This window comes from Stegodyphus dumicola, chromosome X2 (assembly GCF_044657685.1).
Source record: "Stegodyphus dumicola isolate Sdum_Otavi_A_Nest chromosome X2, ASM4465768v1".
In the NCBI taxonomy this organism is placed as follows: Eukaryota; Metazoa; Arthropoda; class Arachnida; order Araneae; family Eresidae; genus Stegodyphus; species Stegodyphus dumicola.
In genome coordinates this window covers 55700034-55724417 of record NC_140781.1, presented here as the reverse complement: position 1 = coordinate 55724417, position 24384 = coordinate 55700034, and the positions used below count along the sequence as shown (strand labels likewise).

Genomic DNA, 24384 nt, shown 5'->3' with positions numbered 1-24384 from the left:
AAATGAATTATGTTATAGAATCTTCGTGTTCGTTTTGGTAGTATACAACGTGGACTCTACGTAGAAGACGAAATAGCGAATGCTTGTTGGGTGTTTGAAGAATAAATACTGCAATAGAAGGTTTAAATAACATTTTTATTCGAACTAAAATAAACAGATGCACGCACTTGGTGCTCACAATTCACCACCACTTGTGACTAACTAAACTAACAGAAAATAATAATGTAAAATGCACATTAAATTAAGAGGGCTAACGACTGGCTCTTTAGCTTAACTAAATGCTAAATCGGCTGTACACAACAAAGCCGAGCCTAGAAATATCAGTATAAACTGAAAAGTGTCTAACAGCAACTAGAGAGCTAATTTCAAACACGCAACATAAACATTGGAGCTAACTCCGCTACCTTTCGAACTCTTGAAACACAACTTAAATACTGCTTCTGAAACACGTTTAGATTAGCATCTGCGCCATTACCAAAACTAAAAATAATTCGTTAGAATAAAATAAAGTCCTTACAATATCACCTTTCAAGTAACAGATTTCTTTTTAAGTGTTAATCTTTTCTCTATCTTTGGTGCTATAAATTCAATCCATTAAATCGAGCAAACCAATTTCAGTTTTAAATGGAAGGCGAACATAAATCAATAAATCTGACATAAATTCTTCCGTTACTAATGTTGAATGCGAGCGGCTATTTAAAGCGGACTTTTTTTAATATTTTTTAATAAGCATACAGTCTTTGGTAGCGTCAAATGTACGAGATCTCTTAAGATTGAAAGCAAATTATCGCTATGTCTTATAAGTACCACAGAAAAAGGCAAAGGGTGTAAAGGTCCCTTTTATTTGACTCAATTATAATGACTAAAGGTTAACAGACGGCACCACTCGTGCTTACAAAAGCCAGTCATTATGGCTTAAATTAAAGATAATGGATTAACTAAAACTAAGAAATGTAAATTAGCTTAACGGCTGCACAAACAGAATAACGAGCAAGCTCGCTGTGACCTAAGGTTGGCGTAAAAAGCCTAATGGCGAGAAAAACGCAACGCTCAGAATGCCAGTAAGAGAATCAAATTAGCAACGAGGCCTTCAGCAGGCACATCACGCTCTAATTCTATCCTCTCTAACCTTCCTTTAAATACTCTTTTCTTTCTACCTCATCTGAATGTCATGCGAGTTAGAAATTTATATTCTGGCAGGAAAATGGAAATGAGAAAGATTGAAAAAATGATTAACATAAAATAACTGGTTAGAAACTAAGCGAAAATTCTACAAGCATACTGGGAAATTTTAAAGAGATTTGTAAAAATATGAAAAACAGGAAAACGAACCATATCATTGAAAAGATATGTAAGATATGTAAGAAAATCTTTGATATGTCATGTATGCGTAAAATATGTGTAGATACTCTCCATATTATTTTATCAGTTATAACCATAAAATATACATAAATCTAGTATTACATTAATTTTTCATTTTGATGCCTAGTGGTAGTAAACGTTTACAGAGTTTTATATCATGTAATGTAATTCAGATATAGGTACTGGCAGATTGAAGAGCACCTCGCAAACAGAGAATATAAACCTGTTGATAAATGTACAACACTATCTTAAATGTATTTTTACTTCCTTATTATTTCCTGCGATCTCCTATTATACCTGCATATTTCCTGGGAACATTTTCTTTTCTCTAGCTTATTTTATTGCAAGATAGTTGTATATAATGATTAATATTAACATTTGTGCTCTATATTAATCGATGGTTTATGCTGTCGGGAAGATTTCTAGTCAGCGGTAAGACTCTATTAGCAAATATATTGATAAGGAGCCAAGTTTTCTGGAAATGCATGAGTTAGGTACTCCTAATCCTCACTGTTCAAAAATCAGCTATACTTTCAAAAACAAGGCCAGAGGTCAGCATTTATTCTCAATAGAAGTAAATCTGTAATGCTTCCAGTCTGCAGGCCATTCATGGTGGATGATGTATAAACTCCATATTCAGCGACATTCAGATGTTCCTTATTGCTGTTCCAAGAGATCTGAGGTCTAAACTCCATTAGGTTCCTATCCACACTAGAATAACAGATAATGATGCTACTGCAAAAAAGAAAAATTATCAAGCCTAATATACACACACTAGATGTGCCACTTTTGGACTCACATTTAAAAGCTAAGTTGAAAAACAACCTCTTAAAAAGGGGGGTAAACTACTTTTGACTCAGATATGATTGGATAGGGTGCGTAAGTTCTGCTCAAAAGTTGAACAGTTTTTAATTAAAGGCTTAGTGCAATTTACACAGTACCTTCACAGGGCATAATCATTATATTAGTTACCTGCATAACTTAGATTTCACTTGCGTCCAAATGACCTGTGCATATGTGAGATGTTCGGGGACCACGACCATTACTTTCTTGACTGCCCAGAATCACTGAACTTCTACTTACTTCCCTTATATAATACACATGCATGGATTAATAACACCTGTAGAAAACATAACGAGCTCAAAGGCACATAAGAGTTCAAAAGCACAGAGGTAAGAATTTCAAACAATCTGGAATAATTTCCCCTACTCTGCATTTTATTGCCATACCATCAGCATTATATTTAAAATGTTCCACAGATACAATTATGCTTTGCTTTATCTTCAAGCATGCGTTAATATTTCCTATCATTGCAACTGGTAATGCCCGTAACTTGTAATATTCTGGTATTATAGTGTCTCTCTCGTTTCGATTTCAATAGTGCTATTTATATAGATTCTAAAATATTAATTTTATTAATTAATATTACTAGTAGTTGCATTTATGTAGTGTATGTAATGCTGGCTTTTAGATTATTATTGTTTAGTATCTGTGTAGTACTCTGTAATGGCATTTTATTTCGCGCTGTTTTGTATTCCTTTATAGTGTTTTAAATCATACAATAACTGCATACCGCACCGTTTTCGTGAATTGTATTCAGTATCTTGTGGTATTCACACATAGCGTACGTGCACTGATAAATAATTTCATTGGTACCGTAATTGATTATAAGATTTTTTATCTTCTCGCTGTGTATGGAAATCGCATGTTATATATGTACTACAAATTCTTGTATTATCACCTATTTAATTTCTGCATTACATATTTTATTTAAGTATTTCATATTTTCATATGCTACAATATTTCTCATATCATTACTGAAACCTGTGGAGTTTTTGTTGCGTTGACATCAAGATTTTTACTGCACATATTCTTTGCTTAGCAACGTGAAACTTTGTATTCAATATTTATTGTGCTTCACAGAATTATTCATTATGCCTTTTTCTACAGTGTGGAGACATTCATTTATAACAGAAACAGTTTTAAATGCAGTTATATTTGGTACGTATCCCACTTGATTTTTCAACTTCCTTTCGTCACATGTAATGATCTTCTACATTTTGAGATTCCTCCATTCTATCAAAGACAATTCCGAACGCCGAAATGATAGAATGGGCTTATGAAATAGATGAAAGCGCGAACACGACTTAACTGATTGTTAATTTGCTACCTCTGTGAGTGAGCTACATACTGAAGATACAAATATCCGCGAAAACATATAGTAACGATATTTGATGATTTCTTCAATATTCTTAATAGATACGACGCTCTGTAATTTTGCAGAGAATGATTTAGAATTTCCTGCTCTGATTTTATTAATTTGTGATGCAGATTAATAAATAAATCAAATTTGCATAAATGTGTTTTAAATAATATAATAATCCTTCATCTGAGTAAAATATCTGCATTTTTATATGTAATATTATAAAGTTTGAGGGCATTTGGAATTTGCGACAATCCTAAGCTAAAGCTCCGTAGCCTGTTAGCTGGCAATTTAATTTTCCGCCATAATTCATGGGAAATACGTCAACTGGGAACTAAATAGATAAAAAAGAAGCTTCCTTGTAGAGCTTCTTTTTAAGTAGGAAGATGTATTCTAGAAAACTCTTTTACTGAATTTCAAGAAGAGGAGATATCAAAACACTCCAAAAACCGATATTACTCTTAGCTCTTAGAAGAAAGAACTGAATGCAACTCGTAAATGTTTATACAAGTAATCAGTTTGAAACAAGTAACGTCAGGGACATTTATATGTTAAAAATCGGAAATCAGAAAGTGTGACACAGCAGTACTCGGGCGCATGTGACCGCTTACAAACAAAGGAAATGATAAGCATCGATAATGAAAAAGATTATCTGTGCAACCCGTTATGCAAGGAACAGAATGTGAATTAGATAGATATTCAATATGGAAATAAAATTTTTGATTAGAGAGGGAAAGCGCATTTTACTGGACTCATCAATCGTAATTATTTAATCCTATCCGAAAGAACTAATTTCAGCTGAGAAGGGAACTACCTTAAATTGAATTGTTTTAGTCCAGGTCAAAACTCGGATGTTTAGGTAAGTACTTAATTGAAATAATTTATTACTTATTTATCTTCAGATCAAATAAAAAATAAATAAATATAAAAAATAAATCATCAAAAAGAACTAACTTTTCTATATAGAAGTATTTTCTCTTATCATTTCTGTTCTTCTGAATTTAATAGCCTTGTTCAATTTAAAATTAGGCAAAAAAGTAATTTTAGGTTAGTGCACATTTTGAGTAAAACTATTTCGGTTTCGAATGCGATTAGACATAGGTTTCTTTTTTTTCCCATGAGCAAAAAACAAATTCTGAAATTTCTGCGAAAATATTCTGAGCAAGAGCGGTTCTCCTCCTGAAGATATAGTCTTATTTTCTTATTTTTTAATTAAGAAATTGGGAACACCTTAGACTTTACTTAAAATTTTCGTTCACAGAAAAGGTTATATAAAAAAAGGAATTAAAGTCTTATCTTTCAACTGAAAATATCTTTCATTTATATGCATTTATATAAAAATCGCTCATATTTACAAAATCTACCGGGGGAACATTATTAAACTACTTTATAAACTAGAAAAAGGGGTTTCCCCCGCGTTGAAAGCACAATATAGTTGTTATATTTTGACCACAGTTCTTAAACTAAGAATCTTGCAAAAACTGTCAAATGCTCATTACTTTCTTAAAAAAGTATATGTCACTAATTCAGAATAGAATCCCGAGTTCAGTTCCTTTTGCAATAAGTTTTTCCATGGTTTTTCTCCTATATAAGATGCGCTTACCCTTGTTATGGATTTCAACAATTTTGGTTTGAGCAGCGCAACTCTACTCACATGCGGATTTTTTGCAACAAATGCAATGGGAATTTGTTTGGAGATTTGCAAAAATTTGGAAGTTCACTAGCAAATCGTATAGAATATGAATATACCAAAAAGTAAGAAAAAATTGAGTACGCCATGAATATGTAAAAACATACGTAAATGTTACTTGTTTTCCTATTTACTGGCATGAATTATAACTTATATCAATTGCAAAAAGCTTTAGTTTCTGATTTCTAGTACTAGTAACATGTGAAGCACCAACATTGTTTTGTAGGTATAGTCTTAATAATATTTAATAATATGTAATGCATGTACACTGCGCACAAAAAAGGGGGGCGACAGCTGTATATCTCCCGTTCTACTGGACCGATTGACGAAATTTAAATTGCGCTTTTCATGTCTCGAAAGCGCGACTTAGGATATGTATTAAATTTATATATAGCATTGTTCTAATACAGGTATTTTGACACAAAATTAGACTTTTTTCTGAAATGACATGCCAATTTTGTTTTCCATATTTCGATTTTCCGACTCAAATTATGCCAAATTACCAAGTTTTGTAAAAATCGCACGAGCAGTTTTTAAAAAATTAGCTCTCAAAATTTTAGCTCCTCAGCGTTAATTGAATTTGATATATATTTATTAATATCTCTTTTTTATTAAACTTATTTGATTCTTCCTTTGATATTTCGAAATTTAGATTCATTCCAAATAAAAGTCGCCTATTTTTATGGTTTATTTTTAAAATTTGTATTTTTAAATAATATTTTATAAATTTTTAGGAAAAATTTTGAATTATAATCTATAAAATTTTTACCATAATCTTAAAGTAGATATATTTCTAAGCATACCTGCAAAAAATTGGAGTTTTTTTATTCAAAATTTCCGAAGATATACGTGAATTTGTATATTGGCACGTTTTGAAATTTGGCATATTTGTTGAAAGCGATAATAACATCAAATGGGGTTTAGGCACTTTGTTAAAATTATTTGAAAGTAGAAACGATGTGACTTTTTCCCGCTCATGCACAATGTAAAAAGCTAGGAACTCTGTAAACTCTTTTTCCGCTCCTGCACAATTGAAGGGAAAGGAAAATAGGTTGTCATATATAGAGAAGTTCGCCAAGTGAATTATTCTTGGCGCAAAATGAAAAAAATGCGCCAAGTTAAATTTTAAAATTTCTCCGTAAATTTCGCCCCAAATTTTACAAAATTTAATATTTAAGCATAATGTGAGTCGTAGAATAGAAATATGTAAAAAAAAATTGGTATGTTATTTCAGAAAAGTCCGCTTTTGTGTCAAAATACCTATGTTAGAACAATGCTATATATAAATCTAATATATATATTAAGTTGTGCTTTCGAGACATATAAAACGCAATTTGAATTTCGTCAATCGGCCTAGTAGAACGGGAGCTATAGAACTGCCGCGCTTTTTTTTTTTCCTCGCAGTGTACACTGTATGGTAGGGCCCACCAGCGGCCGAGCGGTTAAGTCGTTGAACACTGGTAGTTCGGTTCGAATCCCGCAAACGGGCTGGCTGCATGGGCGTTTTCGTGGTTTTCCCCATGTGTAACTTGTATACGAGCCAGTTTCCCTTAGAAAGTCATGCACGAAGGCATCCCTCCCCTTAGGCAGATAGCCCTCGAGGCTTTGCCATAATCACACACACACATTGTATGGTAGCTTGTAAAACACATATAGCAACCCTAAGCCCGCGTAGCAAAAATACGTGTGAGAAAAATTTGCTGGCACCTCAGCATATTAGATGTGACAGTATTTAAAGAGCTATAAATTAAACAAATTAAATTTTTAAATAGTTATCATATTCAAAATTATAGTTCTACTTTGCATAAAAGGAACTGATCAACAAGTTTGATTTTTTTTCACATTCAGCTGATAATTTGTAAAAGACTCATGTTTACGATTCCTTGACTTTTTCCCATCTCTCATCGCCTGTAAATATTTACTTAATTTCATTTATATAATATGCTAACTTTTGAAAACAATTTTCTTAAAGAAATATGCATATGAATTTTAGCTAAAAAATTTTTTCACCTTTATTTAACGCATTCGATGAAAATAAAAATAAAAATTATTAGGAACATTAGAAAATAATTGTATAAAATAATAAAATAAAGAAGAGTTGTTTTACTAAAGTGTTAATAAAAATTACGTTTATAAACGCAGTAATAATAAAAGAATGGTTAATAATAAAATAACAATAATAATTAAAACAATGGGTTAATAAAATCATGGTTAGTAAAAGCTGTGAAACGACACGTGTAAAAATGGAGATAAGAATTATTAGGATCATCAGAGAATAATTTCAGAGTTGTTGTACAAAAGGGTTAATAAAAATTATGATAATAAAAGCAATAATAATAAAAGCATGGTTAATAATAAAAAAATAATAAAAATTAAAGATTTTGTTAATAAAAGCAATGAAACGACACCTGTTACATGTTCTGGATAGACATTATAAAATAAATAGTAGGTTGGATCATTGAAGACAGCAAGAACAGATTACTAAGTTAATTACTCGGCCAACTAAGAATGGAAGTATTTAATCAATACTCTTAATTAATTACGTCAGCAGAGATCCATATATAATCGACTATTTTGCTACCTCGTCTCTCATTGCCAAAAAGAGCAAGCCTCTCAGAAAATACACATGTAAAAAATGAAATGAATTCATCTTTCATGAAACTTGAAAGATGAATGGTTAAAAGCGCTTCATTTTTCTTTGAAGCTCCAAAAGAAAAAAAAAAAAAAAAAAAAAAAAAAAAAAAAAGAGAGAGAGAATTTAAGAAATGAACTAAAAGCGTATCTCATCAGCAAAAGTAGATGTAAAAGACTTCTAGTTTAATTTATCCTCTGTGTTGATGAGACAGAATGTTTGAAACAGAGTGCTTCACGTACAATTTCACAACAGGTTCTTTACCTTTGTGCTGCGAGGTCTGGGCGAGTATTGTGACGAACCAAGGAAAATAGGATATAAATTAACTTAAAGCTAACTATTACAGGGGCTGTTCGAACATTTTTTAGACGATTTTGGTAAGCGGTAATAAAAAATCGTTTGCTGCAAAAGAAGTAATTGCAATTGTACTATGTTTTTAAAAGTCAAAATTATCGTCTGTGGCTTGAAAGTTTTGTTTTTATTCAAAATGGCAAAGTTAACAAAGCAGTGGTTCGAAGGCTGCATTTACGCTCTTTCCGAAGAGAAATATGCATACTTCGTTATCCAAAAACTATGTGAGAGTCATGGTTTTGTGATATCTAAAGCGTCGATAGGTAATATCATCAACAGGAAAGGAAAAAAACGTCAAATTGGAGCCTCAAGTGGGACAAAAATTCCAAACAAGTATCCAAGGAAAAAACGGACATCTTCGACTATTGCAAAGGTACGTTGTTTAATGTTAAAAGAAAATCCCCCTAGTCAAAGGACAGTTGCAAAATCATTAAAATGCTCGGTGTCCACTGTAAACAAAATGATAAACGTTGATTTAAATCTTAAGAAAGCGAAAAAACGCAATGTGCATCGTCTTCTTCCAAAGCATATCGCTCAACGCAGGACACGCTGCAGAATTCTATGTGAGAAACACTTATCCAAAGAAAAATTGAAAACAATTGTCACAATATATGAAGTATGGGTGTATTTAAATGATTGTAACAAAAAAAAAAAAAAAAAAAAAAAAAAAAAAAAAAGAGCTATTTATTATCATAAAAGGGGAGAAAAATTTTAAGTACATGGTTCAAAAAATCGAAAGAATGTTTTTCTAAGGGATTCATGATTGTTGCTGGTTTTTCTTATAATGGCAAATTAAAAATAAAGAGATTGCCAAAAAAATGTCAATATTAACTCCAAATACTATCAGAAACATATTTTATCGCCAATTTTTCTGAATGAAATACCATCGCTTTACCCACAGTGCCATCAATCTGTGAGACTCAATCAAGACAAAGCTAGCAATCACACATCAAAATACACTGTAAATTTCCTAAAAGAAATGAAAAAAAAAAAAAAAACTGGTATCAAGGCCATACCCTTCACTAATATCCCTACTATATCTCTTGATGTGTCACCTACGGATTTTTGTGCTTTCGGACTTAAAAACTGCATTATCCAAACGTTGTCCCAAAACCTAACAGGACTCTGGAAAGCTGTTCGGGAGGAATGGGATAGAATATCTCTTCTGCCACTTCAAAAGGCATTATTATCCTGGAAATTACGGTGTCGAAAGATAGTTCAGAATAAGGGATGTCAAATAGAACATTTAAAACAAAGGAATTTTATGTAATTTAGTTTTGTGAATACAATATACATCGTCTAAAAATGTGTGAACAGCCTCTGTATTAAAACGTGAAGCATAATTATCACAATATAACTGAATCAGTTTATTGAACAAATTTTTTATTCGTTACTGAAATGTGGGTAATGCCAAAGAAAAAGAGTTTTTCATTGTTAATAACAACAATCGATAATTATGTTATAAATGTTCTGTTTGAAAGGAAAATAGTTCTGTTCAAAATTATAATTAGTGAACTAATTATGCTGATTGCAATTTATATTGCCATCAAACACTAAGCATGCGCTTGTGCTGGCAATATTACACGAGGCGTTTTGTTTGATTCACCGGAAATATCACAAGACTGCAGTTGATTGAATTATATTATCATTACTATAATAATAAAATTCAAGAAAATATGTTCAAGTCATATTTTAGCTCTTACTTCGTGATTAGTACATTTGTGGAAAAGTATGCATATTCCCGCTTAGTACACACACACACACGTAACAACAAAACAAAACAAAATGCAAATATGTCCAAATGTGGGACGTGACCACTCAGGACTTTGATAAAATTTTCTTATAGATGTTTTATAGCTTCAGTGAGGTAATCCAGCACAGTAGGAAGTAATAACTACCAACACTATAGAAAAAATATTTTCAGCCATCGAAGGTGTTAACGGTCGAGATAGTTCTCCCAAAGCCATGTCAAAGATTTTTTGAAGTGAATGAGATCTACAAAATACACTGGCCACCGCACACAAGAATCATTAGACTTTTTTAGAGAATGGAAACATGAAACATCAGCTGTTCTGCCCTTTTAATTCGACTTACGGAAGTTGGCAAGAAGTGCTAATCACGTACACCAGGACAGCACGCACGGAGAATACAATAATTCCTTACAAGCATAAAAGAAATACCATTCATTTCAAGGTACACCATGAACGAGGGTTTTCTTTCATCAAACGAAAAAATAAACACATGCCTGCTGCAGCCTAGATTCTTATCACGTCCAGATTCTTAATTATCACAGCAACGCGTTTAAAAAAAATACAAATCACTGCAATATACCTAAAAAACTTCAAATTTAAGGGTTTTGCGTTTCAATCAATGTATATATTTTAGTTTATGACAACTGTTTGACAACATTTATCGCTTTTGAAGATAATAATGCTTAGATTAGAAAGAATTTCATTTAAAACTGCTTTGTCATTTTGATTAACATTAGAATTCAATAATTTATCATTGAAAAAAAAAAAAAAAAAAAAAAACATGTGAGTAATTAGGCAATTGAAAGTTTCTCTTTGTGTATCTGAAATTATGCTCTTTTTCGAAAACAGGCAATAATATTGACAGCTGAGGACTTAAGATGTTCATAAAACAAATTAATGATACATTTAAATTCATTCTTTTGAAGTTTTGACAGAACAACATTAGCAACATTAATAACAGGAGTATTTACTGTTGGGAGATTGTTAAAATGACTGACATAGATTGCTGGAAAACGAGGTTTCATAGTTTAGAAGAAAATGATTCTTCTAAACTACGGAGAGGATATTTTATCCTTGGAATCGGTTCCCGACGGTTGGAATGAGATTATAGTTTTCTGTATATGATTTTATAGTGTTTCTTTGTTTCATCGTTAAGACATATTGTAAAGACATTAGGTTATTTTGAAGCAGGAGACATGAAAAATGACGATTGCCCTCGCCGGGACTCGAACTACGGACCTCTCGAATACGCGTCGAACGTGCTCACCACTACACCACGAAGGCATACTAAGAAGGCGGGAGTAGAGCTAGTTTCTCTCTGAAAGTCTTCTACAAAGGCATCCTTTTCCGGGATCTTCTCTGAATACGCGTGATACAGAATGTGGTTTTATGTACATATATCTTTTAGTTTTTATTTAATACTTATAGTTGTTTCACTTTTTATTTAACATTGAAACTCCGATTTATTTATAATCACATGAATAACCATTTACCTGTTGTTTACACAGGGCCTCTTGCTGCAGAAAGAGCTGAAAACCCGTTGTTTGAATATAATTTTCTCAAGTGAATAGAACTGTCACAAGTATCATGAGATTCATTTTATGACATTTAACTATACTGAGGTAAGCAATGTTAATTTCATGAAAAATTATGCAGCAGAGAAATGAAGTAAACTTTATAATTTTATTGAGAATTTTATAATTACATTTAGGAACAAATTAAGACAAACTTTATATCCTTGATAGTTATGAAGCAGTATATAGGAAGGTTGTATGTGGGTCATTAATTGTATGTAGGGTAGAAAATTTATGTATGCCATTATTTAATAGGATTAATGGAATTACATGTATATGAAATTCTTCTTCTGGTATCGAATGGAGTAAGGCTGCGCAAGTTTTACCACCGCTTAAGTCGTACCTTTTAAATATTAGGGGTACTGTCCCCCTAGCTGCGTCTTCTAGCAAAAACGAGTTACTCCCATGTCAACCATATTGTTTCATATCATCTTCCTGTAATACTTATGAGGAAGACCACGAAGAAAATATGATTCATTGCCTAAAAGGGAAAGGATGGCTGCATGACTTATGTGCTGGAGTTGATAAGAAAATGGAAAGTATCTTTGTAATCGTTGTAATTAATTTTATAAATAAACTATTTAAGGGAATGAAAGTTTTATTATAATTGTCCAATTTTAAACTTAGTACGACTTAAGCTATAGGTGGTAGGACTTAGAATTCTGGTTGCCTATGTCGTACTGAATTCGTGTTCATAAATTTTATTAATTCTATCTAAGCCAGTTGAATGTGTGGAATTTTATTGTAATAAATATCAGAGACGATAACACAAGATATTATTATCACACATATTTTTTTTCATAGAACCTACGATATATATCTGTTTTTTTTTTCTTGGGAGTACGACTTACGCAACCTTATTCTAAATATTCGAATTTCAGATATCTTCTTTATTGTTTAGTTTCTATTGTAGCTGATAGATTATTTTTACTGGTTTATTAAATTCAATACTACTTTCTTTAAAATTTAAGCAAAATATATGCTATAAAGGAATTTTATTTCAAACTACAAATCACAACCCACCGGTTATGCTAGACTTTTGAAACAGGAAAAAAAGGTTATTCCCTCTAAGTCATATAATGTCATTCACCCTTGTTTATTAATCCGGACAAGATTTTTTCATGCAGAATGATCCTTTCCCTAAATTTAAAGTGCCCGCGCTAGGCCTGGTGGTAAAACCGCTGAACATTTTAGATCCGGTTTTCAAATCCCGGCGAACCGGCTGGCTGCAGGGATTTCTTGTAGTTTTCCCTCTGTATAGCGTGAATACGGACCCTCGAAAGAGAAATTTCAGGTTCCCTTTGAATGGCATCCATGCAGTCCTCCCTTACCACAGATAGATAATCCTTGTGTGTTATACTGTAGTCTAAATCCAATCCTAAATTTAAAAACGTACTGCTTAGTAAAGAAAATCCGTGTATATTCAATATAAAGTATCAGAATGCCGTCAATTTTAATGGTCTTCATCTCACGCAAATGATTTGATTACATTGTAAGAATTGTTGTAAATATAAGACGGCCAATCAGCGACCGTTAAATATTGGTTCGACCCTCACGCAAACGCAGATGAATGGGTTTACTGCATGGGCATTTTTGAAGTTTTTCTCATGTGTAACGTTAATATGAAACAGTTTCCCGCAGAAATTCCTCCAGAATGGCAACCCTTTCCTTAGGCAGTTCAGCCCGGTGTGCGTTGCTTTAATCAAATAACTAACTTTATAAAGACCATTAGGCATTTTATTTTGGACCAGAAGTTTATGACAGTTCGCTGGAAATCGAATTCATGACCTCAAGCGGTAAGGAGGGAGCAAATACCTTATAGTCTCCCTTCCCCTTAAAGAGCGACTGCGGAGGAGAGAAGCCTTTCGCTAAATTCTGGTGGTAACGAAAAATCGTTAACCACCTCTTACTTTCGGGTACCACTATGGTAAACATTGGGCATTTTTCAAAGTCAGCAAGCCGAAGAAATTCTCAATGCCTTCTACGAAATTCGAACTTCGAACCTCCCACCCGATAGCTGGGCACGTTTCAAATTACACAACGAAGGCCCGCTACAAAGAAGGGAGAAAATACTCACAACTTCATAAATGTAAGATTATTTTAGAAAAAATTAAATGCATGATTGTATGATGCTTATTTAGCTCCGCATTAGCACTGGTGATCTGTGTGAAACAGGCCTCTTTTATTTTTATTTTTTTTTTATTTTTTTTAACGGAATTATATACATTTTTGGTTCTAAAACTTCGCTACTTACCAAGCGGAAATTATTGGAAAATAGTGAAAACTGCTGGAAAATCAAAAACTTCTGAATTCGCAATGATGAAATTATACTGTAAATCTTTAAATATATGGTGTACTATCATTTTTAAATCTTACAAACAGAATCAGTTCAACTAAATGTTTTTATAAACTTGCTATGAGGTTCCGAATTTTAATTTTTCTTAAAGGATATTTTCCCCCATCTTTTCTTAGTTTTCCATGTTAACATATCATTCAAAGGAGAACTGTATAAATATAGGGCTTTTACACACTTTTTTAGATTCATTTTAAAGTACTAAAGATTAAAGTTGCGCTAATTCAGTCTGCAGTTTTTTATAGTAAGAATTACATTAAAACAATAATTTTTTCATAAAGTATTTAATAGTTAATAAAGAATGCCGTGTAATTTACATCTGTTATTTTTCTCTAATTTTTAAATAACAAAATGATTATTAATTTTAACGCGTTCATTTTTGATTAAAAATTGCTATTGATCAATTATCTATTGAGTAGACTTAATAGTAAAATAAAGAATTACAAATTGTTATTATTAATTACGTATCAATTATTCAACACTAATTTCGGAACGCAGAAAAAGATTATTTAGTGAAATGTGCAGTTTATTCCTCATTCATAACTGTCCCTTTTGAGATCTTTTCTTTACTCTGCCTTTGATGTAATATTATTTTTAGACTGATAAGAAAATAATTACGTTTCATAGCATGTAAATTGAAATGCATTTACCTCAGTTCTATTAGTTTTAACCAAATGAGAAAACTCAACCAAACCATAGAAATTTGGAGTTCTGATACTGAGGAGATCTCGAAAGAAGTTTTTGGCAGCAGGTACAGCTATGAGTGGACGGAACACCAGAATTTCACCAGTGGTCATACAGATATAGTCCCACCGCGCAAACTGTGTAGCCCCGCTCGAGGTTTGGTAGAAAACACAACGGGGGCTGCGGTCCGAGGGTCTCCACTCTTCTTCCCTTATCACCAACCACTCGAGAGGATTTTCGGCTCGTCATGTATTTTCAGCGCACCCTTGTCGCACAGACAAACTTGCCGCTTACAAATATCCATGCCTTCTTCGGAATTTGAATTCTTTTTGGAAGCAGATCGACCACTGAATATTTTACCTTTCAACAAGCTAAAGAAACAGAAGCTTATTTCGCGGGGAGTATGCTATATGAGGCAAATTTTGAAATTTAAGTCGTTTAGTTTTGGAGCGTTGGCAGTGAGATGTGGGATGACTCCTGCACTGCTGAGATCATCATAGCTGAGATGTGTGATCACTGCTATTTGGAGTCCTGTCGTACAATAAGGATGCTTTTTGTTGTTTGATTGATCAATGAAGGCTTAAGATGTCGAAATTTGTAATGCATTTACTTTATTTCCTGACAATTCTCCTCGTTTGTAACGGTTTCATTTTAATTAAAAAAATTCTGGCGGAATATGCTGACATCAAAAAACCAAACTTTTCTGAAAGCATATTCGTTTTCATATTGCATTGGACTGGATTCGATCGTATTTACTGGATTATAGCAAAGCACAATCGAGTTAACTGCCTAAGGGAAGGATGCCTTGAAGAACTTTCTATGGCTTGTATTCATGTTAGACATGGGGAAAAAGAACGATTTGATTACAGATAAAGTTTTAGAACTTCATTTGTGTCAGGTCATTTGGGCAAAACACTTTTTCTTATCGCAGAGTTACTCTGTTATTCAATATGCTCGTGAATCTTCATTTCTCTTATCTGTCATCTGATATGAACGAGCAAAGGAGCATTTGTATTTCTCAAAAGAAGTGCATAGTACATTTCATAAACACTACTCTTGTGACCGTTGTTCAATTCATATAATATACATTAGAAGAGTTTATTTGACTTTTTAAACTGTTTCAAATGATCCTACGTGTGTGTGTGTGCTTTACGAATTACTGCTCTTGGATCTATTCAATTAGCATCATAGTTGGCAGGTATCAGGTGTAGATCGAATCCGATAATTTTTAGCTTCGTCAAGAGTTCTGTCGTTTGCGCGAAATTCTTGAAACAACCTTTGTGCTGAGCTTTTCTTAACTATGGCAGCACACTTGGACGATACACAGCGCTTAGAGGATTTTCTCACATAGTTAAGTTCAGGTTCAAACAGGGGCGTTCCTAAGCCATTGGCTGCCCGCGTACTTTCCTAAGATTGCCGCCCCAAAATTTAAAAAAAAATGCTCAATGATTAATAAAATTCTTATTTCATGCTCACTAAGTACTTACGTATGACAAAGTGAATAAAATGTACTTACAAATGACAAGTACTTACAACGAATTTAAAAAATTTAAAATATTTAGGTATGGTATCGGTAGAGTCCGGTCGCCCGCGTACTTTTACTCGCTACACCCCCGCTAGAAACGGCCCTGAGTTCAAAACAACAATAAGAAAGGTTTGATTTTTCTGATTTTTTTTTTTGTTGTTGTTGTTGTTGTTGTTGTTGTGATATGCTGGTACTTAAAATTTGTCAAGCTTAAAGTGTTTTTGAGAGTTTGGCGGCATGGTAAAGAGTTACAAGATCTTCAGATTCTCTCCCACAAGGTGTTGTCTGTCGAAACTGGGAAAGAGCTTAAGCAGATAACCCTCGTGAACTTTGCCTGAATCGTATAATCCAAACCAATTTATAATTCGTATAATCCAAACCAGTTCAACGGCTACTTGGACCCAAAGCATCTTTGAGTCTGCAAGTCACTTCGGCTGTTACATTACTTAATTAAGAGAGCTGATTCATGCAAACACATGGTTTTAATTGGCTTCTTTTCATCATTAATTCAAGAGTCTCAAATTAATCAGGATTTAGAAATTAAACATTGCCACTAATAGACAAAGCGAAATCAGCACTTAAAAAAATAATCTAAACTATAAACATTAAGGAATCAAATATTATTGAACAAAAGAAAGGTAAATTTCCGACCATGGAGCAGCAAAGAAATTACAAAGAGAGAAAAGCGCGAAAAAAATGTACGTGTAGTGTAGCTATAGTATGTATAGTTAGATGTATTATAAACTTTAAAAATTTAAATTTTGAAAAATTAACATTATATTTTAGCATTTGTTTTTAGATGTAAGTTATCATTTTAATTCTTCAAAATAAAATACTTTAAAATGCATACATTTAAAAAAATGTTATGCATTCTCAAAATTCATTTCCTTTGTTATTATTTTTCAGAAAACAGTAAACTGTAAACATGTCTAAGATTTCGAGCCGGACAAATGTCATACCAGATGATTATCCAGTGCGTCCTTCATCGACACAACAGAATGAAATTCAAGAAAACAGCTCTAGGAAAGAAAATCTTTCGACAACTGTCATACTCTGTCTAACGTACTTTCTTTACGGATGTGGGATCAGTATTTATGGTCCTTTATATTCGAAGGAGGTAATATGAGAAACCCATTAATATTTCACTATTTCCAATTTTTTATTAATTGTAAAACGGATAACATTCATAATATCCTTCTGATGGTTTTGAAAGGATAAATTTTAATCATTTTAAAAATACAAGAGAAACACTTCTTCTATATAAGAGAAATGCTTTTTTCGTATTAAAAATTAAACACGAAAATAACGATGTCAAATAAAAATTACATCATTTAAATACTGCAGGAAACCAAATTTCGTGACACGTTTGAATGCTGGATAAATTATCCCCAAATTTTGTGGAAAATATATAGATTCCCTAAAATTTTGGTTCTTGAAAAAATAAATCGTACAGTTTCTTTCATAACCTAGAATTAGTCTATACTTATAAATTCTGACATGCTGATTATCAAAGTACATGTAATTCAGTTTTTCTCAAAGAGCATCAGTAAATCAAATCATGAATGCATTATGAAAGCTATTCCTCAAAACTATTTCCACTATATGCATATATGCATTTTTTTATGTTCCTGTAGGTATTATCTGCTTCAACACCACGCAAAGTAATTAGGGGTATTTCGGGATATCATGCAAGCTCCTCCAGTTCCAAAATGCACAAAAGAAGAAAGAAAAAGTCTTAATGGTGAAGATGACAGCGGAAGCATGCAGTGTGAAATAGATGACAGATCATTCATATGTTAATTAAAACCAGTGGTAATATAATGCGTAAATCACAGACTAGAACAAAACTAAAATATTCTAGGAAATCTTTATTCAGTCGTCTTTACCTTGACATTTCCTTACCCATTAAGTTCAAATAATTGCTCAGCAATATGACTTATCTGAATCCGGGGAATGGAGAATTATTGGCAGGTTGAAAATGGTTGGAATATGGAGAACAATGAATGGAAGATGACAGATTGTCACAAAGGTGAGCAAATTATTTAAAGAAAGGAACGGTTAAGGCCATTCAAAAGCAAACCCAATAATGGATGACTATTATCTGAACAGCCTTCCTTAAGGATAGGAACCAAGTGCTACACATAGTTTCAGAGCGATTTCTTCTATAAAAAAGTAGGATAGGTTTAAATACAGGCAAAAATACAATAAATTATTAATTAATATAATTAAAATATAAATATAGTTAAAAATATAATTAGCAATATAAATATAATTAAAAATAGGATATTTTTTCACAGAAGCAACATGAGAGCTGCTCTTATTCGATTGCCCTCAACTACCTTTACTGAGATCCTCTTCATGCACGTAAATAAGCATTGTGCTACTATCGAAACCCATGACTATATGAACTGAAGATCATCTTGGTGAGAAACACGACGTTTAGAGACAAAACTATCTTCTCTGAGTAATCATGATATAATTTGGAGTCTACAAGTCCAGGTAAGACAAGTTCTTACCTGGAAAGAACACCAAATAACCCTACTTTTAAAGTATATGTAAAAAAAAGCATGTCAATACTACTTAAAATTAGGGGGAAAAATCAGCCTGTATAGGACTTTGATTTTACAGAAAACTCTACGAATTTTGAGGAAGACATGCACCAGTTCTTCTTCAAGAAGCAAATTTATTCCTCATTTATGGGCCACAAGTTTATTATAAAAAATAAGCGAAGAGAAAAAAATCAACAATCGTATCGCCATCTATCGAAAAAACTTAAACAAAGTTATGAGATAAGATTTTAAAATCTTCGGGAAAAATTGGATTTGAGTTAATATCATTAACTAATGTTGATATATTTCGGGAAATGCAGCTAAAAATCAACTAAAAACTCTTCTGTGTAATTTTGGTAAAACTCATTTAAAAAGGATTAAGAGACCAACAATGAGTTTTGATGGGAGACTTATTTATCTGTCACTTTTAGACACCGGATTCATGCTTTTTAAGGGAAAATTTGGTCCACTTGATAGATGATTCATAGACCAAATTTGTCCCACTGAAGAGGAAGGTTTTTAAAGCCCCCAAAAGCAAAATATGAAATAGATATTATAAGGACCGAAAAATGAATTTGTTTAATGGGCGAGAAAATAATTTGGAACTTGAAGTTAGGAAGAAGTTGAGCGAGATTTTAACTGACAGAATGAAAAACTGGGAAGTTATTGTCGTTATTTTAACAGCATCTGTTCTATCTAATGATAAGAAGAAAAAGTTTTAAAACCCTCTTAAAAAGAAACAATAAGAGACAAATATAACAGTAAGAGAAAAGCTTCTGTCAGTTGCAACAATTTTCAAACAAATGAGTTTCTGAGTAACAGAAGACTATAAAGAACAAATATTAAGAACATGAAAGACGTAAAAGGAAGCCACTTTTATTTGGCAAGATGAAAATTTGGATGCGGTGGGGAGATAAAGAAAATAAAAAAGCTTTCAGTAAACCGTAGTACAGAAATTAAACTTATTACGTTTAATTTAGCACTGTCTAGAATATTAAGCAAATGTAGGGAGCTGAACGACTCAATTTCAGACAGAAACTGAATTACTGGATCAATAGAATTCATAAGGATCTCTCTTGGCTAAAAGTGTCTAACGAACACAGGATACGAAAGTTAGTTTTTTTAGTTAGTGGATTTGGGCTGAAAACTAGAAGACTAGAAGAATTGGGCTGAAACCAGAAGTAAGTACGACGGAATAGACTAGCCTACTAATATACCGTATATTGCCTCTCTGGGTGCGATGTTATTTCCTTTCATTGAATCCTTGATTATTTCTTCTTGGTAGTTGATAATAATCTTCGAATAGAGAAAATCAGGAGAATACGATTGCCCTGAGTTAGTTCATAACTCAGGCCATATTTAAATTCAGGAGTTAGGCCATATTTAGAAGATAATTTGCGCAAGGCTGGCCCCTTCTGAATCTAAATAATCATTTCATTGAGCGTTGAATAAGATGCGTTCAAACTTTGATAGCCTCATAAATTCCATGTCATTTAGGTTAATAACTTTCTTTAATGGCTCAAGAGGATCACGAACACTGTTCTTAAATTACCAGGTTTAATAGTCATTAATGCCAGCGGTACATAATTTCATGTAAATTAATAGCATATACCTTATAAAGCTGAATGAGAGTATTGCATAAAACACATTTTAGCGTTGTTTTTAATGATAGATTTTTGAATATTTTACCAATTTTAGCATGTAAATAATACCCATCTGAATATGACTCTCCCTTCCATATATATCTTGCTCCCCTAATTATTTTGAGAAAGCTAAATTTCATATGAGTATGCTACATAGAATCAGCATCAATCAATCTTATTTTGCCTGTTCTGCTTACACTTGATCATCTGCATAATTAATTTTGTTTTACATAATTATAAATATCTTAATGTAAATATATATACAACAGAATTACGTAACATAAAAAATATATCAGGAGTATTATATATACGGTTTAATTTCTAAAATAAGTAGGCCTAGAGCATCTATGAAAGGCCGTCAGGTAATATAAACAAAATTAAGTACAATACTAATTATTTAGTTAATAATCAAATTAAATAAAATGTAAGGAAATTAATAAAGAATTTATAAACTCAGTTAAATTAATAAAAAATAATTTAGTAATAGATTAAAATATTTGACCTTATCTTATTTGGGGCTCCTGCTGAAATTGCAATTTTACTCAGAAAGAGAAGTAACGGAGAACTTCAGTCGACTTCGGCTGAATTTAAGGCTTTATTTACATACAGTATACAAAATAAAACAGACATACAGTACACGTAATACAACATAACTACTTGATATAATTGCCAGTATTTATATTCTCCGAAAATTAGTTTCGTAAAGTAACAATTATTATTTTAATAGCGGAAGTATCCGATGCCAGTTAAGTTACATTGAGAGTAAAGTATCTAACAACAAAGAGAACAATACCGCTGTAATCCTTCTCTAATAACGATGCAAAATATAACGATTCATAGTCATACGTTTTTCAGTCTGATGCGATATGGAACCCACAAGAAAAAAAAAAAAAAAAAAATCGATAGAAAAATAAACTAATTCTCTCTCATTCTATCGGCAATGATGGCCCGCATTTTTTAATGATTTTCGTCTTTCCAGTCAAATGATTGTAAAAGCTCAAGTTCCATCCAATATGTCACCTATATTCAATTTTAGTCGAATAAATGTGGCAAAAAATTGATCATAATTGATAAGAAATCAATAACGCGGACAAACAAACACACACACACAAACAGATATTCTTCTTTATATATATAGATTTTGTAAAACTTACAAATTTTTTATTAACAAACTCTACGATTTGAAAGCGAGCAGTAGCAACACTTTTCGAAATAAAGCATATTTATCTCCAACGCGCGAGACTGTTGCCACTCGGAAAAATGAGGGCGAAAATTAGTGTTTTCAGAGTTTTTATTTACTATCTCGGCTGATTAAAGTAGTACAAAGATGGGAATAGTCTAAATGGCTTCCCACGAATTTTTGGAATCGGAAATAATGCATTTAATGCTTGACAATGCTATTTTTATTTCATTGTGAAACTTACAAATTTTTTATTAACAAACTCTACGATTTGAAAGGGAGCAGTGGGAACACTTCTCGAAATAAAGCAGATTTTTATCTCCAGCATGTGAGACTATTGCCACTCGGAAAAATGAGGGCGAAAATTAGCGTTTACAGAGTTTATAATTAATGTCTCTGATTTTTTTTTAAACAATGGACGTCTACCTTCCCAGGACCCAGAAAAGAATTGTAGAAAATTTGGTGATGATAGCTATAATAGTGACTGAGTTAATCGCGAACAAACACACACATTCTTCTTTATATATATATAGATATAGATATAGATATGCACTATCTACAATAAATCTCGTGAGTTCTCAGAGTCCTTTAATACATGAGTCAGTTTGAAAAATCATATTTAGACTTAAATTCATGTCAGTATCTCATTAAAGAATATTCTTCTCTTTTTTACCAAAATAAGACAACCATATAAATGTGTGTGTGTATAAAGGACAGCATTTGCTTCAATATTTTGTACCATCTCTAATCATTAACCTTCATTGATTTTTTATTACGCTTTTCAAAATAAAATTAAATAACAAATCGAATTTTAGTTTGAAAAATATCTCGTGGATCCCTGATAACTCACAAGTTCTAGGTGCCCATGGATCACAAAACCGCTGTTGAGTGATAAAGTGTTAATTGTCCAGTATAAAATGCTTTCAAAAGTTATCGGAAAACAAACTTAGCTTTTCCAGTGTTTATCGCATATTATCTTCAACTAGTAAAGTAGTTTGCTTTTTCCTACTTTATACAATTTTAAACGTTTTTTTCAGACGGAGAAGAATGGGTTCACATCTACTTTATACGGACCAGTTATGGGAGTTAGTTTCCTGGTATCTGCAGTGCTGTATCCTGTCGCTTGTCGCATGGTAATTTGAGCTTTTGTACAGTACAGTTTTGTACAGTATATTTGTTCACTGAATTTTGGTTGTGACGCATTCAGCATCTCAACCTCTTTTCAATGCGTTGAATAAAAATTAGAGAAGTAATACAAGAAATATTATTCAATAAATTTTTGAAAACCTAAGTTTGATACTATAAGTTTTATCTTCAAGTCATTATTTTACGTTAAAAAGAGAATTCTTCGTGATGAAATTGATAATTTTTCTTTTGGTGAAATATATCAATAGTGCTTTAAAGATATAAACACATTATAATCAATGCGAAGTAACGGTGATCACTCATCTTACAAGGTTTTAATAGTTTGTAGATACATTAGGTATTTTTGGAAGCAGGCAAGATGAAAAATGAGCAATCGCCTTTGCCGGGAATCGAACCACGGTCCTCTGGAATACCAGCCCAGCTTGCAGAACTACTATACCACGAAGGCACGCTAGGAAGGCGGAAGAAATACCTTATATACTCCCCCTTTTAAAGGGCGACTGGGGTTTTTAGGGGACCCAATCGCCAAATCCTGGATGAGGAGAATCATCATCCAACACCCTTTTAGTTCGGGCGCACAGTAGAGACATTATGTATTTTTAGAAGCAGGCAAGATGAAAAATGAGCAATCGCCTTCTCCGGAAATTGAACCACGAACCTCTGGAATATCGGCCCAGCGTGCAGAACCAGTACACCACAAAGGCACTCTAGGATGGCGGGAGAAATACCTTATGGTTAATTTTTGATTATATATTGTTCGAAAAGATCAATCACGCCAACAGACGTCTGGTTTTATCCGGTACTTATTTGGAATATTTAATTTTAATTTGGTAAAGCTTTTCTAAATTATTAACTAACTAATCAAATTTATCGATACTTATGTTTGGTTGAAATTTATGAAAACAGATGGCTCAGGAACTGCCACATAGCATCGCAATTCTGGTATGTCATTTTGCACAGGCTTTTGTTTACATATGCTCTAGTACAGGTATTTCCAACGGGCTGAACTGCAATATACTTGATCTTGAGAATATGATGCAAGAAGATCTGATTGCATTGAAAGAGGATGTGCTGGCGCAAATCCTTATTCGGCAAATGTGTACACTGTTAAGTTTTGGATTTTAAAAATCGTCCGAGAGAAATGTTCCAAAACAAATGCTGCTACCGAGTCAACATTATTACTTTTCCCTCTTCTCACCTACTGGAGGCAACGCTTTACCAAAAACAAGAAACATGTTAAATATTTTTGAATAACGTGGTTTAAGAATTAAGGTCAGCAGTTTTATGCGAAATATCACAAATATTGTATCTTTATATCAAGCGCAATTATTACATTAATTAAAACCGAAATTTTGTGGAATTAAAATCTGTGACCTTTTCCTGAAGACTTGTTTATATTTGTAAAATTAAAAATGTTAATATAATTAATAAATATTATAGTAAAACATAAATATAATAAACCTTTTTTTTTTGAAAACTTTTGCTAATATTCTTAGTCTAATTGTTATTTTTAGGTTATTTATGTGCAGTTTTTCATATTATGGTTACGTTTGTGTTATATTTTATAGAGGAAAATGCAAGAGGTCGTGGAAGAATACCGTTTTTTTTAAAAAGATTGGGAGTCCCTGCTGTAGTATATCGTTCAAAAATAAAAGCGTTAATTCTAAACATATGCATTTGAATATGTATTGAATAGAAAAGTTACGTTTATGGCAAACCACGTTGAAAATTTTAAAATATC

At 32.4% G+C, this 24384-nt stretch overlaps 1 protein-coding gene and 1 long non-coding RNA gene across 2 annotated transcripts in view; one reads left to right on the top strand and one right to left on the bottom strand.

The window, feature by feature from the left end:
- Positions 1-24384, bottom strand: part of LOC118182338 (uncharacterized) — a 315423-nt gene that overhangs the window by 157363 nt on the left and 133676 nt on the right. The window lies entirely within an intron of this gene.
- The window catches only part of LOC118182337 (MFS-type transporter SLC18B1-like), a 135716-nt gene continuing 115423 nt past the window's right edge, over positions 4092-24384 (top strand). Inside the window, exons 1-4 of the mRNA XM_035351672.2 lie at positions 4092-4424; positions 11498-11611; positions 17032-17242; positions 22535-22630. Coding sequence (XP_035207563.1) covers positions 17051-17242; positions 22535-22630 — 288 coding nt within the window. The 5' untranslated portion in view covers positions 4092-4424; positions 11498-11611; positions 17032-17050. The remainder of the gene's footprint in view (positions 4425-11497; positions 11612-17031; positions 17243-22534; positions 22631-24384) is intronic.